The sequence below is a fragment of the Vitis vinifera genome, chromosome 6, assembly GCF_030704535.1.
Source record: "Vitis vinifera cultivar Pinot Noir 40024 chromosome 6, ASM3070453v1".
In the NCBI taxonomy this organism is placed as follows: Eukaryota; Viridiplantae; Streptophyta; class Magnoliopsida; order Vitales; family Vitaceae; genus Vitis; species Vitis vinifera.
In genome coordinates, this window is record NC_081810.1 from 19,719,506 (window position 1) to 19,731,370 (window position 11,865).

Here is an 11,865-nt window from a genome sequence, read left to right on the forward strand (position 1 = left end):
GTCCAAATATATTTGTACCCTAGCATTTTCCTTTCAAAAATGTTGAAATTTCAAATATCAATTATCTCCCTATTTGGATCGGGTCGGGTCAAGTATAATCATGGGGCAACAAAAAGATAAAGCAAAAAACTATTCTGGGTCGGGTCGAATGTAATCATTAGCAACTCGACCCGCTAACCCAAGTCCTACAAAAAGATAGAAAGCAAAAAGGTTCCCGAGAAATCACAGAAGAAGACATAATTAAACAAGGGAGTATATTCAACCCATGAACAGAAAAGGAGAGCCACTTTCCTTCATTTTGACTCTCACAAGCACAGCAGCAATGGGAATTCCCCAACCCCATTTCCATCTTCTTCTTTTCATAAATAGGGCAGAAGGAGAAAAGAGCATTTTTTTTTTTTATGTATCTCGCTTTTACAAAGTTATTATCAAACAAGAACATTTCTGATGTGGGGATGATGTAGAAACCAAGGATAAGGGAACTGGGAACCCCAAGACAGCTTCCTGATTTTGGAACAGACCACAATAAGCAACAAGATCAAAAGTACTTGATAGATGGTTATGGAAGGTGATGGAAAGGGACTTGGAATTGAAATCTATGTCATAAATTACTGATTAAGAAGCGGAAAGGCACCCCAAGTTTTGATAAATTAAAGCATGGGGTGAACAGCTAAAATGGCTCTTGCATAGAAAGTTATTATGGGGTCAGAAGAAGGCCCGGCTGCCGTAGAACACCCTTGAACCATCCTTCTTCTTCTTCTCCAGTTCTAAATTGGTGGTGTGGTTTTGAATCACATCGCCGCGGTCTTGAGGTTCCGGCTTGTCAAGATTCATTGGAAGCTTCATCTTTGCTAAGGACTCCGTAAACTGTTGCATGCTTCTCATGTACATGTCTACTATCTGCTGCTGCATTGCAGACTGCTCTGCCTCAAGATTGATGTTCCCAAGTGGGGCTGAAAACACTTGGCCAAATTTGACACTGCCCATGTTCCCTTCTTTGTTGCTTTCCTCTTCCTTGTTTGAGAAATTTGAGTCCTTTTCTTCTTTGACATCAATTCCCTTCTTTGAAGTTGGAGTGTCTGGACAAGCACCAGAGCTCTGATTGGGTTCAGTGGTGATGGAGGCATTGAGGGAATTTGAGAGTTCACCACCCAACCGATTCTTTTTCTCTATGGAATCTGCTGAGTTCCTATCATCACTCAAGCTTGTTGTGGTAGAGCTCAAGAAACCGGAATTCTGGATGCTCCCATTGGGAGAAACCGATCCGCCCCGGTTTTCCTCTGAGGAATTCACGACCATTTCGTAGTCATCAACAGGCTGAGGGGAAGCACCAAGGTGGAGAAATGAGGCGGGTCCGACCAGACCAGGCCTTGAGCTGGAGCCATGCCTGGCTAAGTCGAAGTACTCAGAAACCATCTGCTGGTTCTCTCTAACTACATTGATATCCGGGAATTCAATCCTGGAATACTCAACTGGATCCAAGTTAACTTGAGAGATCTTTCGATCCAACAACACAACTTCTGAAGTTATGGAAGAATTGGCAGATGAATTGATGCATGGTTCAGAGGGCAATGAGGCCTTAAGGGAAAGACTCAATTGGACGGTTCCAGCAGGGGAATGGAAGAGATCCGTAGAAGAGAGGCTAAAATCCTGAGTAACCTTTCCTTTACCAACAACCAAAGAAATTGGGACCAAAGCAAACCCCAGAAGCTGATCTTCCAAGAAATTTCTGGCCCTGCTAAGCATCCAAATCTCGCATTTGAGGACTGAATCGAGTTGGGTTATTTTCATGATCAAGTTTTCGTTGAATTCAGGGTTTTTGCCACCCCCATTGATGATCCTAGTTGAGAGGGTCTCATCAGGGTTATAAGTAAGAGAGAACTTGGCATACACATCTTGATTATCATAAATGCATATGTTGTGAATGTTTCGAGCATGATGAACAAAGATTTCAAGAATCCCAGAAAACTCAGCATCCTCACCATCACCATCAGAATTCGGGTTATAGCAAAACCCAGTTGTTCGATTATAGGAATCCATTCCAAGAAATTCAATTGTGTCACCCTTTTGGCTAGAATGCCAAGAAAGCTCCTACGGAATGAGAGAAACACAGAAGAAAGCCGATCATCAATAATACACTAGAAGCCTTTGTTTGAAGCTCTATCTCACTTTTCATTAATAAATTGTTGAAAAGGGTTTTAGACAAATGAACTTAAAGGAAAAGCATGGAAACAGAAGAAAAAAGAAAGGAAGAGAAAGAGAAACTTACAGTGGAAAAGAGGAGCTTTGAGCAAGTTGAAAGACGGTAGTAGGTGGAATTGAAGAAGGGAGAGGAAGAAAATGAAGGGGGATGATGATGTTATGGTTGTTTTTTAGCACACTTTTTTTTTTGCCTTTTTTCCTTTTGGGGGGGTTGGGTGGGTGGGGGATAGAGATATTTGGAGTGGGGGTGGGAAGAGTTGTTTTGCTTTGCTTGACATTGCAGCTTCCACTTCTAGTGAAGACCCGTTGCTCCACTAGGGGAAGTCGAGGTCCCACTTGGCCCCATTTTCATTATCACTATCCTCATACACACTCACCACAGTCTGTCTCCCTCTCCTTAGCAGATGCCCTCTGTAGCTATGGCTTTAAGACAAGATCATCTCTTTCCAATGCTCCAAGACAAGAATATGTGTCTCCCTTACTCCCTACTCCCTACTCCCTACTTCCATCCCCATACCCCATACCCCATTTCACTATCTACATAATGTACCAACACTAGTTGGAGTGCAGCAAGGTTTCAGATGGGCCTCCACTCAGCCCAACTTCTATGGTCCAGTCCAGGCCTAACATGTGCAACCCTAAATCAAAGTTCACATACTTCCAAGAATGGCAAGCCTTGGAGGAAAACCGACTGCATAGCAAGGCATGAATGACTAGTCAGTAAAAGGTCTTGCCTTTGTTATTTCAAAACACTTTTTAAGTAGTGGGATGCCACTAAAAACTAAATTCCAATCAAATGGTGGGCATCTTTTTCATGGTCTTGGTCTGGAGTACCAATCATTCACCATTATTATTGAAGCCACTGGCCCCCATCCTTTTTGCTGATCTCGTTTCACAGTTATGAATTTATGAAACGCCTAACGAAGAAATAGTGCAAAACTTGGGAGTTTCACATGATGGTTACGCATGCATACTGATTTGACGGATTTAACTTGTTATTTTGAATTTACATCTAATGGCTTTGCTAAGGATTCAAGAATGCACCGAATTTTGTGTGTTGGACAGTAGGAAAGCATATCTTTGTACTATGCAAAATATGTAGTCATGCAGGCTTTATTCTGTACCAGATTTAAGCCAAAGTGGAGAATCTTCTCAATGATAATAGTTGGATAAGAAACTCCTATAATTGTGAAGAACCTGTTGCTAGTAATCTCTCACAGATTGGGCTCACTTACCTTCTAATGACTATGGTAGCTTTGTTAGCCCACAGTTAATTCGGCTCCTCCCATTCCCCTAATTTTCCCCTTAGAAGAGGTTTCAACCCCATGGACTAATTTCATGCACTATAACAGCATATTGTGTTCCCCTGAGTAAACTCAGATACAAAGTTTGAAAAGGTATGCTACAACCTGCATAACAGACCTCCCTTTAACTCAGTTTTAGGACACCAAATCTGATTTGTGAGTGTAGAGTGTAACTCCTAAAGCCAATACGGCAAGCAATATTCACCATTTGAAAAGAAAAAAAAAATGTTGGTACAGAAATTGTCAGTTCCTATCATTAAATATCTATTTTTGAAGCATACAATGTAACAGCATTTCCAGCCATTTAACAGCAAAGATGCTAAGGCAAGTTCAAGCAAATGTACAAGGGCCAGTTGAGTCTAAAAGTTTCTGGCTTATGAAGTACTTACAAAGATGGAATTAATTCTACTTCAAAGTAAGATAGAATCAATTCCGGCCCAACCTCACCAAATGTCGTTCATGTTTTTCTGCAGCTGCCTTATCTGCTGCTTCACGTTTCAATGCTCTCTTTGCCCGCCGCCCCTTTGTCTCTTTCTTAGCCTCTGAACTCCCAGAATCACGAGATGAACTAGCACCTGAGCTCTGAGCATTTGGTCGATAGACTGGCCTTGCTTCTTGGTGTCCTGCCCTAATATATCCATTAGTTCCCCATCTCCGATTCCCAATTCGGATACTTGACAAATTGTTGTAGTAAACCTCATCCAGATCATCTTCATCTATATCAACTTCATTAATTTCATATGGATAAAAATATTCCTCCTCATCATAAATATCTTCTTGTTCCTCCACAATCAAAGGTTTAAACCATGCAGCTCTAAGGAGAAGACACACACTCTCCTCGAACATGTAATCGTGGATGCTGTTAAATTACAACATGAAACATAAGCAGTGGACATAAACTCTCCCCGAACATGCTATCATGGATGCTGTTAAATCATGGAACATAGGGAGTTCCACTTAGACACCAATGAAAGAAAGGATTTTAGCATTCTCAAATTAAACCAGATTGCTTCTTAGTATTCCACATAACAAAAAGTTATGAGTCATGATTTGATTATTCACTCATCAACACAAATTAGAAATAGTGCAAATAGTTCCCAAAATTAGTTCACCTAAAGCCAAAAGCAAACAAAAATACCTTTCCATAATCTGCATTAATTAAGCAAACTTGATCCATTTTGAGTTTTTTTATTTTTTATTTTTTGGTTGGTAGCAAAAAGTTATTTTTCCTGAAATATATGTAGAGTATTTGGCAAGAAAGCTTATTATCTGTTGTCCCTACGAAGCAGAAAGCAAAGGGGAAAAAGGATCATTGCTACCATACCTGCCATCTAGTGAGCGATGAATGTTGAGAAATTCAAAAGGATGTTTACATTGTGGGCATGTTGGTTTCTGACTATATGTGGCCCAACGAAGGATGCATGTCACACTGTTGAAAAAAAAAAAACAACACATAAACAAACATACAAAAAAAATATTCAATTAACACAAATTGGCATTTCATTCTTATGATGGAAATAACAATGGATAACTTGTGCTTTCATCCCATCTGATTTTATACATCATTTCATGAAACAAGAATAACCTTTTTTATGGCAATTTTTTTGGAATTAATTAGTAAACATTTCATCCATTCAGCAAACACTAATTGACAAATAGCATGAAACCAAACAGTAAATCTTTAAATCCATAGCCAAGATTGACTTCTCTCAAGCTCCCACATAAAATCAATATGTAGCATTGCTTAAACTCATTATCACCCTCCTAAGAATGGCCTTCCAAATTTATTCAATTTGGCAAACACATAGATGCTTGCAAGTTACTAGCTGTGGACATAGTAAGGGTCGCTGGAGTCCCTAGTTTATCAGGATTTTCATGAATGTGAGTTGGAGCTGAAGGGTTCGCTTTGGTAGATAGTTTTGGATGTGGACCTAAATAAGGATGACAGGTTCACAGTTAAATCCTACTTCAAGGTTTTTAATTGTGGGGAAAGCATTACTTGTCTAGTTATATTAGGCATGGCCAACCTGCCTGCCTTCTAAAGTGGCATTCTTTATGGGGCCATCAGTGAGGGCGAAGATCTAACCGTTGACCACCAGATGACATAGAGGTGGGAGAAGATCTAACTGTTGACCAGATGATGACATTGAGGTGGACTCCAGTCAACTAGTGCCTGTTTGGAGAAATGGCAGGAGTAATCACCTAAGAGTAGTCATCTTTTAGTTCATTTCATGTAGCTCATGTGTATATCATTGGAGGAAAGGCTCACTGTGCTTGGGTCCGCACTTTCAGAGGGAGCGACATATGAAAGAAGAAGAAATTTTGAAGTCAAAATCTGACAATTTTTTTTTAACTCTTTGTTTGGTTATTGGACCCTTCAAGGAAGCATGGTTTTGCCCTTTTGAAACTCATTGATACCCCATTGGAGACTTGGGTTTTCTTGGCTTATTCTGTTTTTTTTTTATAAGTGCGCGCAAATATATTAAAAGAGGCAAAAAGCCACAAGGCATACAGGACGTATACACAGTAGTCAATCCAACAACCAACACTCACCACCCCTTAAGGAGTAGCGAGCCATTCCAAAAAACCTATAAGCGAAGAGGACTCCTCTCCCATATACACCCTAGCCCAACTCCACAAGTTACAAACAAAAGAATTCTTTAGCTTCTGAATAGCTAGAGAGCCCCCCCTAAACGCTAATCTATTTCTCTCCTTCCAAACCGTCCAAAAAATACATAACGGAATGGAAGTCCAAATCCTTTTCCTCTTTCTCCCCACAAAAGGGCCCCTCCAACTGACTAGCATATCTTTGACTTTCTCTAGGAACACCCAATTAGCCCCAAACAAGGCCAAGACAATCTCCCAGAGAGCCCTTACAACTGTACAGTGTAAAAGTATATGATTTACATTTTCCTCTTCACAACCACATAAAAAACACCTGTTAGGAAACTGCCATCCCCTTCTTTGAAGCTTGTCCAAAGTTAAAACTTTCTCCCAAGACGCCTCCCAAGCAAAAAAAGCAACTTTGGTTGGAACCTTATCCACCCAAATGCCCTTTTTCGGGAAGCTAATGACATTAGACCCTGCCAAAAGCTTGTAGGCATCTTTAATCCGAAAGAGGCCATGACTCTCTCCTTTCCAAATCACTGCATCCTCTTCAAGAGAAGTCCTCAAATCCCTTAACAACTGCAGCAGCTCTCCTAAAGCGTCCAGCTCCCAATCATTAAGGTTTCTGGAGAGTCTTATATTCCAACCTCCTTGGCCGAGGCTAGAATCCCACATCTCATTTACCGAGGCGTTCCTTTGGACTGCCAATTCAAACAACTGATATACTTCCCATGTGCTACAGTTGGACCCTTGTTTATTCAATGGGGGAAAATTCTTACAACACTTGAATAGAATTTACTTCCACCACCTTTTCTCTGCTTAAAAGATGGCAACTATATTACCATAAAAGTTAAAATTTAAATTTTCATTCAAATGCAATCCCATCTATAGATTAAACATATCCACACTTTTCATAAAAATCTAGCTAATCTTTGTCTCCTCCAAACCTAGTTTTGTCCATTACCAAAATATCTCCTTTTCTTCTTCATGAACTGAAAATCCTAGTGCATCCTAAAACAATCAAACTCTATCAAAATGACGTTCTACACACACACACGACAAGCAATATTCATGTAGGGCTCATGGAATCATGGGTTCTTCATCAAATCAGAATCAACAAGCCTAGCATTCAGAAATGGTTGAAGTTGATAAAATATAAAATAAAGAATCCAAAGAGCTTTCATCCAACAAAATCATAAATTCATAGTAGGTTCCTCAATAGCATAACATCAAATAAATGATAACCATGGAAATTCACTTGTTTTCCTAACATCATTTGCCTCCTACAATAAAAAAGGCACGCACAGACAAAACTGCATGATAGAATTTTCTTCAAAAGCAAAAGAAGGAAAAGGGAGAAGAAAATGAAAAGGCTGTTATTATGTTCCCTTAGCTAATCTTGTAGAAAGCTGGCAACTGTGAACACAGCATTAATTCTTGATAGCTTAATAGTTACTAGTTTGTTCATTTGGCATGGACTCCTCAATTATAACAGAATTGGGTGCGCTAGTAGCTCCAGCTCTCAACTTACTACCTGACTTAACAATATCTATTTAAAGCGTTTAACAGCTTTATATGCAAAGACAAACTCAAACATAAAGCCAATAATATAGTGTTAATATAGCAATGCACAAACACACACACACATCATGTTACCAAGTCAAAATTGGCATTTCTGATACCCTCATCCATGTCAGAACACAACACCTGTGTCCTCACCATGACCTAAACATCATATCTGGATCTAAGTTTGTGAAAATCAACAGTTAACAGTGTTTCTGACATTTTCTATTTTCGAATATAACCATTTCGAGGATTCCTTAACACATAAAAGAGCAGTAGTAACAGTGTATCTCAAAGCCAAGAACGAAAATAATCCATTCAAAATGGAAATGACTAATGACAACTATATATCAAAATTGATAACACACCAGTATGCGTGCTCGCAACCTTTTACCATAGCAGTTTCCTGAAGCACTATCGTATCCAGACAGATCGCACATACACCCCCATGACTCCCATTTCTACTCTCTTTCACTTCCCTCTGAAAATTTTCAAGAAATAATCACAAAATCCAAACATCCACAAATCAGATAACCAGAACATAATCTTGAAAGCAACAAAGAAAAAAAAATTATCGATCTTCAACTATTCATAACACAAACTACTAACCTGTTAGCCTATTTTTCCTATGAATTAAGTTTTTTCCCCATTCCTAGGGCACGGCACGCACACTAACAAAGCATAGACCAAAATTAAATTTTCGTTTTCATTTTGTTTCTTCTCTTTAACCAGAGCCTTTCTCATTCATAAACATCAAAATAATCGCCATTTCAATACACAATCAGATAACAACAACAAGAAAAAAAAAATTCTAAAATCGTCTTCATTTCTCAAGAACCAAAAAGAATCCATCAATCAAAAACTCCTAACATCCTGACATCCAAACATCCAAACATCCCCAATCTAATAACCAGTAGCCAAAAAATGCTTTAAAAAACGAACTGAATCTCAAATTAACTATAATACAAGCAACGGAAAATGAAACATATGTTTAGATTCGCTAGGTTTTCCAGATCTGGAACAAGTACCTGATCTTGAACGGACAGATGTTGAAAAGTGTCGAGGAGCTGCTGGTCACCGTCGATGTTGAGGACAGTGGTCATGATGATGAGGATGAAACGAAATAGCGATGGAAAAGAAAGAGGAAAAGAAAAGACTTTAAAGGGCCAGAGAAGAGAAGAGAAAAAGAGGAAGATAGATTCCAAGGAATAATTCCGATTCCACAGGGAGAGGGCAGAGAGGGGCCTCGGGGCCTCTATTGGGGAGCCAAGCCCTAACAAGAGGGGTGAGTTGTGGACGAAACTCAGCGCAGTTCCTTCCCATTTATATATTTTCCTTTGTCTTTTGTAGGCTATGAATATGATAGCGTGTCCCTCGGACTCATTCGCTTTTCCGTGGTTTTTACGTGGACAAAAATATTTATATTTTTATATCTTTTAATATTTTAATAAATGAAATGGTAAAAGATGGGATAAAAAAAAATTATTTTGAACGTAAGGGAGGTGAGCTGGAGGTTGAGGTGGAGCCTGCAGAAGATCGAAGAGCCCGTGTGACTTTTGGAAAGGGCGCTGGTCCATTTTGTTGACCGCCACGTGTCTTCAACCGCCTCATACTTGGAGGTTGAAACGTGACATCCTGACGCGTGTATACCTTTCCCACCGAACTTGACATTCCAATCACCACCCTCCGATTTGGAATTTGGACTCTTCTTCCAAGTTCCAAGGGTCCCTTTTCTAATGCCACGTCAAATGGCCTGTAAAAAAAACTTTACTAACACCAGAAAAAATAAAAGATGAAAAAAAAATATTAAATACAAATGAAAAAACTATTTATCATTTTTTTTTTATTTTTTAATACATATATAAAAACATTTATTAGTAGCATTCAAGAATTATATAATTATTTTTAAAAATGTGTTGCTTTATAGCTTGTCATGCTTGTAAATTTAATTTATATGATATAAATTTAATTTAATTAAATATTATTAAAAATAAAATTATTTTTCAAATTAAAAATAAATTAAAAATTATTTTTTTAGTAAAATATGAATATTAATATTATAATAAAATCATAAATTATATTTTTTTATTTAAAAAATATACTATTTTAATATACAGTAAAAAAAATATATGGACGTTGATATCTTTGTAAAAGCGTAATTTTTTATTTTTTGTTAAAAATGAATAATAATAATAATTTAAAGTAATAATAATTATTAATATTTTATTTAAAATAAATAATGAATAAAGTCTAAGCTTTTTAACATATACATGTAAATGAGTAAAAATTTTCATTACATATACACATTTAGTACTTAATTATGAACATAGTATTTTGAATTATTTTGATTCGATATACAATTAATTGGATAAGTTTTTTAAATTCCAAATTATTCTGAAATTTAAAAAAAAAAAATCATTAAAGAATTTAAATTATTTATTATATTTCACTTAATTTAAATTTATTTACTTAGTGATAAAATTTTAGTTATTATGTAAAAGAAATAGTAAAATCATGACTAATAAATATAAATTTTTGTCTATTATTTTTTGTAGTAATTAAATCTATTTTTTAATTTCAACTTATTTAAAAAAAAAATTGAATTCATTAATAAATTCAATACAAAGTGTCGTTTTATTTGAAGTTCGTTTCTCTAGTAACAAAATTTATAAAAATATAATTATGTGCTTAAAAAAATATAATAGAGTTATTATGAACCAATTTTTGTCCATAAAGTTTTGGTATTAAAACATTCATTATTTGAATTTCAAATTGTTTTTAAAATTTATTAGACTCGTTGATTAATCTAACGCATCAAGTCTTGTTTAATTTAGAATTTATTTGTCTCGTAAAAAAATCAAGAAAATATGATTTTATATATAAAAGAAATAATTGAGTCATTCTACACTAATTTTTTACCATAAATTTCTTATACTAATTGGATTACTATTTGGGCTTCAAACTATTCTTAAGAATTATTAAATTCATTAATGAATTCAATGTATTAATTCTTTCTCAACTTGGAGTTCATTTTCAAAGTGAAAAAAAAAATTGCAAAAATATAATTATATGCAAAGAAGAAACCAGCCAAAACATTTAAAATGAAATTTGGTCAATGACTTTATAATGTTATTAACTTTCTAGTACTAATTAAATCAATTTTTGACTTTTAAATTATTTTTAAAATTAATAAAATTTATGTATAAAATATAATTTGATTAATTCAACATTTTTATTAAGTTAAAGAAATTTATAAAAATACGCCTAATTTTTTATATCAATATTGGATTATGAAAAGAGAAGAAGAATAATGTCATGTTCATTTTTGTTTGCTTTTTATAGTTTTTTTTTTATTCTTTGTATTTTACTTTAATTTTTAAAAACAGGTAAAAACAATTTCTACTTATTTTCTGTTTTATACATCACTTTGTTTTTTAAAACTAAAAACAAATAGGGACGAACAAATAGTCTTATGAATTTTTTATATTAGAAAACTGTTTTATAACAACATTTTAATTTTAAAAAAATATTCTTTTAAAGTTAATTTGGACTTTCCAACAATATGGTTATAAAATATTAAAAACTTTCTTCACTAACTAACAATTACTCATACTTCTCGATTTAATTTTTCCTTATATAACAAATTATAATAACTCATAGATATTATACCATTAATGAAACATTGATGTAACTTCTTCAACATTTATCTTTTAAAAATATTATAATTTTATTTTAATCATTAACTATTTCATTTTTATTAAATGTCCATATCTTTTACCCTAGTTATATTATGCTGATGTTAAATTTTTTGAAAATTAATATATTAAAAATAAATAAGTAAAAATCAAATTATTATTTATCTTAATTATCTTTTCAAAACATAATAATTTTATAATTTAATAAATAATTGTTATATTATGGACACAAATTCCATAAACTTTTAAGATTTTAGGAAAATTAGTTCTTGTACATAGATTTCGAGGTAGGTTTGACGGGTGAAGGCTATATGTGATTAGGGGTGCAACTTAGCTGACTAACCCAAACCAACTTGAACCCAATATGATGTATGGGCAGGCTTGGACAAGCATTTTCAATACTTGGGTTGGCTTGATTTAGGTTTTCTCAACCTAAATTCATGGTTGGATTCGAGTTAAAGTTCAAACAATCCAAGTCTAACTCAAATCTGATT

The 11,865-nt window shown here is 35.2% G+C and overlaps 2 protein-coding genes across 2 annotated transcripts; both read right to left on the reverse strand.

Annotated features, from left to right (window-relative positions):
• Window positions 1–222: 222 nt before the first annotated feature.
• Window positions 223–3,584, reverse strand: LOC100255166 (uncharacterized). The gene is made up of 2 exons (XM_002280086.5): window positions 2,270–3,584; window positions 223–2,091 (listed from the first exon to the last, which is right to left on the reverse strand). The coding sequence occupies exon 2, from the start codon at window positions 2,038–2,040 to the stop codon at window positions 706–708; it is 1,335 nt and encodes a 444-aa protein (XP_002280122.1). The 5' UTR covers window positions 2,041–2,091; window positions 2,270–3,584; the 3' UTR covers window positions 223–705.
• A 150-nt stretch (window positions 3,585–3,734) lies between these two features.
• LOC100260248 (uncharacterized) lies at window positions 3,735–9,044 on the reverse strand. The gene is made up of 4 exons (XM_002280068.5): window positions 8,705–9,044; window positions 8,045–8,157; window positions 4,831–4,935; window positions 3,735–4,365 (listed from the first exon to the last, which is right to left on the reverse strand). Exons 1-4 carry the CDS (start codon window positions 8,777–8,779, stop codon window positions 3,933–3,935), a joined length of 726 nt encoding a protein of 241 aa, XP_002280104.1. The 5' UTR covers window positions 8,780–9,044; the 3' UTR covers window positions 3,735–3,932.
• Window positions 9,045–11,865: the final 2,821 nt, after the last annotated feature.